Raw genomic sequence first — 4,160 nt, 5'->3', positions numbered from 1 at the left:
GACTAGGAATAAAATGGTTGATGGGCTGGAAAAAGAAATATGTGACATTTTGGTGTTTCTGGACCGGAGGATCGGATTTGGCATCTTAAGCCACATTTTTGCCTACTTTGTTTGACTATGTATATAAAAATGGTGTGCTATTTTAAACTTTTTTATATGTGCTTTTAGCTGAGTATCAGTGTATCACTGAATCACTAAATTGATCTACAAATTTGTCCAAGAAAAATGGGACAACTTAAACAAGAAAAACCAAAGTATCAAATACTGTAAGATATGCCAAAAGTTTGTTAGTACATTAATTAACAATTGAAGTGCAGATACAGTAATACAAAGAGCAAATTGGAGGAAAAAAAAAACTAAGTGAACCAGTAAAGGTTGGAAGATTTAGCGGAAACAAAAGCAAACAGATACAGCATACGAACTTAAACCGAAGAAATGAAGCTTGTAGTAGTACTACCCCATACAAAAGCAATGGGACTCCTTACAACATGCACTCCATCATACCATTCAACCGATCCAAATGCCTCATTTACAGGAGTTGACATCGGTCTTGACTCGAACGTGATTTCGTATGGCAAACTTGTTATACCCTTACTAAACACGAGTTTAGTTTGGGAAACCCTAATCTTAACATACGGTGTTTGAGATCTAATTTTCAGTTTGTAAACTGCATCTGCTGAAATTCCAACATTCGTAACCACTCTCTTATACTTCCCGTTTGAGATCTTCCAGCAGATTCAAAAACAACAGAAAACAAAGGATAGTTTAGATCACCTACGGTAGATAACCCGACGGAATCACAATCAACATTTCTATCCTTGACAAAAAGCTTCATCTGTTTTTTGTTGTACCCAATCGTGCAAAGAAAAGCTTCGTAATCACTAGGCGTAATATCGTACACCAAACCTGGATTTAGAGCTTTGTTTGGGTCGACATGTCCAGATCCGTGCTGGAATGGTGTTGAAAATTTTCCATTATCACCACCAGTATTATTAATAACTGTAATATATTTACCTGAATTGTCAACAATATAAGCAGTTGTCATTAGAGCCAATTTGATGGCAGCAGGAGACCACTTAGGAAATGCATTTCGAAGTAGTGCAGCCAATCCTCTCACATGAGGGCATGCCATGGAAGTACCACTTTTCATAACAAATTCAGCATCAGAACCGGACCGAGCAGCCAAGATATTTACCCCAGGTGCAATAACATCTGGTTTGAGAATCTCTGGGATTAGCGGATTCGGACCTGTGCTTGAAAAGGTGGCAACTTTAGGAGCGGGCGACAAAAAAGAAGACCCAGTAACAGTTCCTCGGAAATCGATTTTAGGTGTTGGTTTTTTATCATCTTTCCTGTTACTGGTAATGTATGTAATAATCTTCAAGCCAGAACTTTTGGTGACTGCAGTTGCTGGAATCGGATAGTTTCTCGCCCCCAATGCTTCGAACTGGTCGATCGTTTGGACATGAATCATTCCAACACCCCTAGCTGCTTTGGCGACGCTCGCTTTTTTCACTGCAGGATTCTTAAGATCAGCATTACAAACTACAATTTTTCCAGCAACTTGAGTAGGACTTAAGGATCCTGGTAAGCACTTGTTAGAAGAACCGTCACTTCTTTGAATGTAAACAATCTCTAAGTAAGTAGTATTGTATGGTATTGGATCTCCATAATACTATGAAACACCTGGGATCACTTGACCATCGCCTAAAATCACATCCGCACGAGACTCCCTGTCAATAGTTGATCCTCCGACAGTCAACATCCACGGTGCGGAATTACCAACTGTTTTCGGACCTTTAGCTCCATTATTTCCAGCAGCAAGAGAAACCACAATTCCCTTCTCCGTTGCACCAAAAGTTCCAATGGCTATTGGACTTCGGTGATATGGAGTACCATAGCCATGACCTAATGATATAGACATCACATCAACTCCATCTTTTACAACTTGCTCATAACCAGCTAGAGAATCAGAAGTAACAGCTCCACCCTTCCACATGACCTTGTAAGCAGCAATTCTAGCTTTAGTTGCAACTCCTTTGGCTTCTCCAACTGAATCGTTATGAAACCCGGCGTTCATGACTGGAGATCCAGCTGCAGTAGCTGCACAATGTGTACCATGTCCGCTAGTATCCCTCGGAGATCTTGAATCTTTACTACCGTCCGCATCAAATCTATGACCGAGATGTGCTTCAATTCCTTTGTAAAAAGCTTGAGCACCGATTAACTTCCTGTTACATGGAGGGAAGTCAGGCCCCGTCTGGCAAGTACCTTTCCATCGTTTTGGTACAGGAGTTAAACCAAAGTCATTAAAACTTTGATGTTCCGGCCATATACCACCGTCGAAAACACCGATAATGACGTCTTCACCGTAACTTGAATTAGGCCAAAGACCATAACCGTAATTCAACCCTAGGAACTGGGGAGAGTGAGTGGTATGTGGTTCGACAAAACTATCAGGGATGACGGAGAGTATGCCTGGTAAGTTTTCGAGATGAGAAGCTTGAGAAGGTGTTAGTCTTGCTGCGAAACCATGAGCTACGTGGTCGTAACTGTACATGACTTCTCGAGAAGGAGATCCGTCATGATGATCTGAAGATGATGACGATATTGGTGAAGGTGGGAGAGATTGGAGAGTTGCACTATACCAATGGAGATGAGAGCTAAAAACCGAAGGCTTGTCCGATTTAGAAACAAACACTATGAAAGTCTTTAGCTGTTCATCATGATCATGATCAGAGGGTTGATCCTGAGAATAGGATGGGATGATCAGTGCAGAGAACGCCAAGAATACAAAAACTCCCCACAATGATGAAGTTTTCATTATCGACGTTTTTCTGTTAAATAGTTGATGATTGCTTATTCTTGTTTCTGCTACACATGTAAATATATATGTATACATCAAACTGTATATATCATGTGGAAGATTGAACATGATCCTGGAATCATGCATGCCCCTCATGAACTATACAAATTGATATTCTTATATTAAGTCACGTTTTTGGACAAATCGATACAGTCCTAGCATCCTCGACTTATAATTGTCTTGTTTGATAAACAAAATCTGAGTTGCATCTTATCTGTAAATGGGATATACACGTATGTCCAAGAAAATCAGTAAATGTAAAACAAAACTAGTACGCAGCGAGATTCATATCCGAGCATATACAATTACAAGACATGCAAAGATGCTTATGCACATGTTATATAACGTTGTTTTCTAGGGAAAGTTTTGTATACTTTGTTTGAGTTCTGCTCTCTATATAAAATATTTGTGTGCTATTTTAAACTTTTATAGCAGAAACGTACACTGTGCTTTTAGCTCAGTGCATAGTGATCTGAGTTTATTACGAAAATGTTTGTTTTTTTTTGTTTCCATTTCTCAAGGTACGAATATGTTTATACACATTTGTCCAAGAAAAATGTGTGGGAAAACTGAAATAAGAAAACACAACTGTGATTCACATTCAGATACTGTAAGATATGCCAAATTTATTAGTAGATTAAGAGTCGGATTTGTTGATTCTTTACATAGTATATGACTGTTATTTCTGCACTATTTTTCATTATATATGTAAGTGTTTTTTGTACTTTTGATAAATGAATGCCAAAGAAAAGTCTAACAGTCTGTCTCTACAATTTGCGATAGCCAGATAGGCAGGTGACTTAGACGAAAGTTTTGAGCGAGGGTTTCTTCTTTCTTGATGGGAAAAAATAAAATTTTAAAAATAGCATACATGCCGTGTGAAGGCGATTACAATTGAAAGCAAGCAAAAGCCCAAAGAACAAAGAAGACATCGAAGGAAAGTGTGAAGAGCTCTGTGTTGCTAGACAATTGTTCGGGATTTCATTTCAGAATTCATTACTCTTACAAGGACCACACACTTCTCTTTATATTAGAGTACAACCAACATTCACAGCTGTAATAACAGATTACTAACATAAGCTACTGAGCTTATGATCATGGAAGAGACATTGAGCTTGGAACGCAGCAGAGCAAACTTAGTAGTGGACAATCCCTTGGTGAGAATATCAGCAATCTGATCATGGGTACTGATATAACAGACATATACCTGCTTACCGACAACCAATTCACAAACAAAGTGAAATAAAATATCCATATGCTTCATGTGATTATGAAAAATGGGGTTAGCTGTAAG

General features: G+C 38.7%; 1 protein-coding gene across 1 annotated transcript; it reads right to left on the bottom strand.

Annotated features, from left to right (window-relative positions):
• Positions 1-655: 655 nt before the first annotated feature.
• On the bottom strand, positions 656-2,824 carry LOC113280207 (subtilisin-like protease SBT1.4). Its single transcript, XM_026528862.1, has 2 exons — positions 1,687-2,824; positions 656-1,584 (listed from the first exon to the last, which is right to left on the bottom strand). Exons 1-2 carry the CDS (start codon positions 2,822-2,824, stop codon positions 656-658), a joined length of 2,067 nt encoding a protein of 688 aa, XP_026384647.1.
• Between the last annotated feature and the right edge of the window lie 1,336 nt (positions 2,825-4,160).

Source organism: Papaver somniferum, chromosome 5 (assembly GCF_003573695.1).
Source record: "Papaver somniferum cultivar HN1 chromosome 5, ASM357369v1, whole genome shotgun sequence".
In the NCBI taxonomy this organism is placed as follows: Eukaryota; Viridiplantae; Streptophyta; class Magnoliopsida; order Ranunculales; family Papaveraceae; genus Papaver; species Papaver somniferum.
The sequence above is the reverse complement of the archived record's forward strand: the minus strand, read 5'-3'. Positions and strand labels throughout refer to the sequence as shown.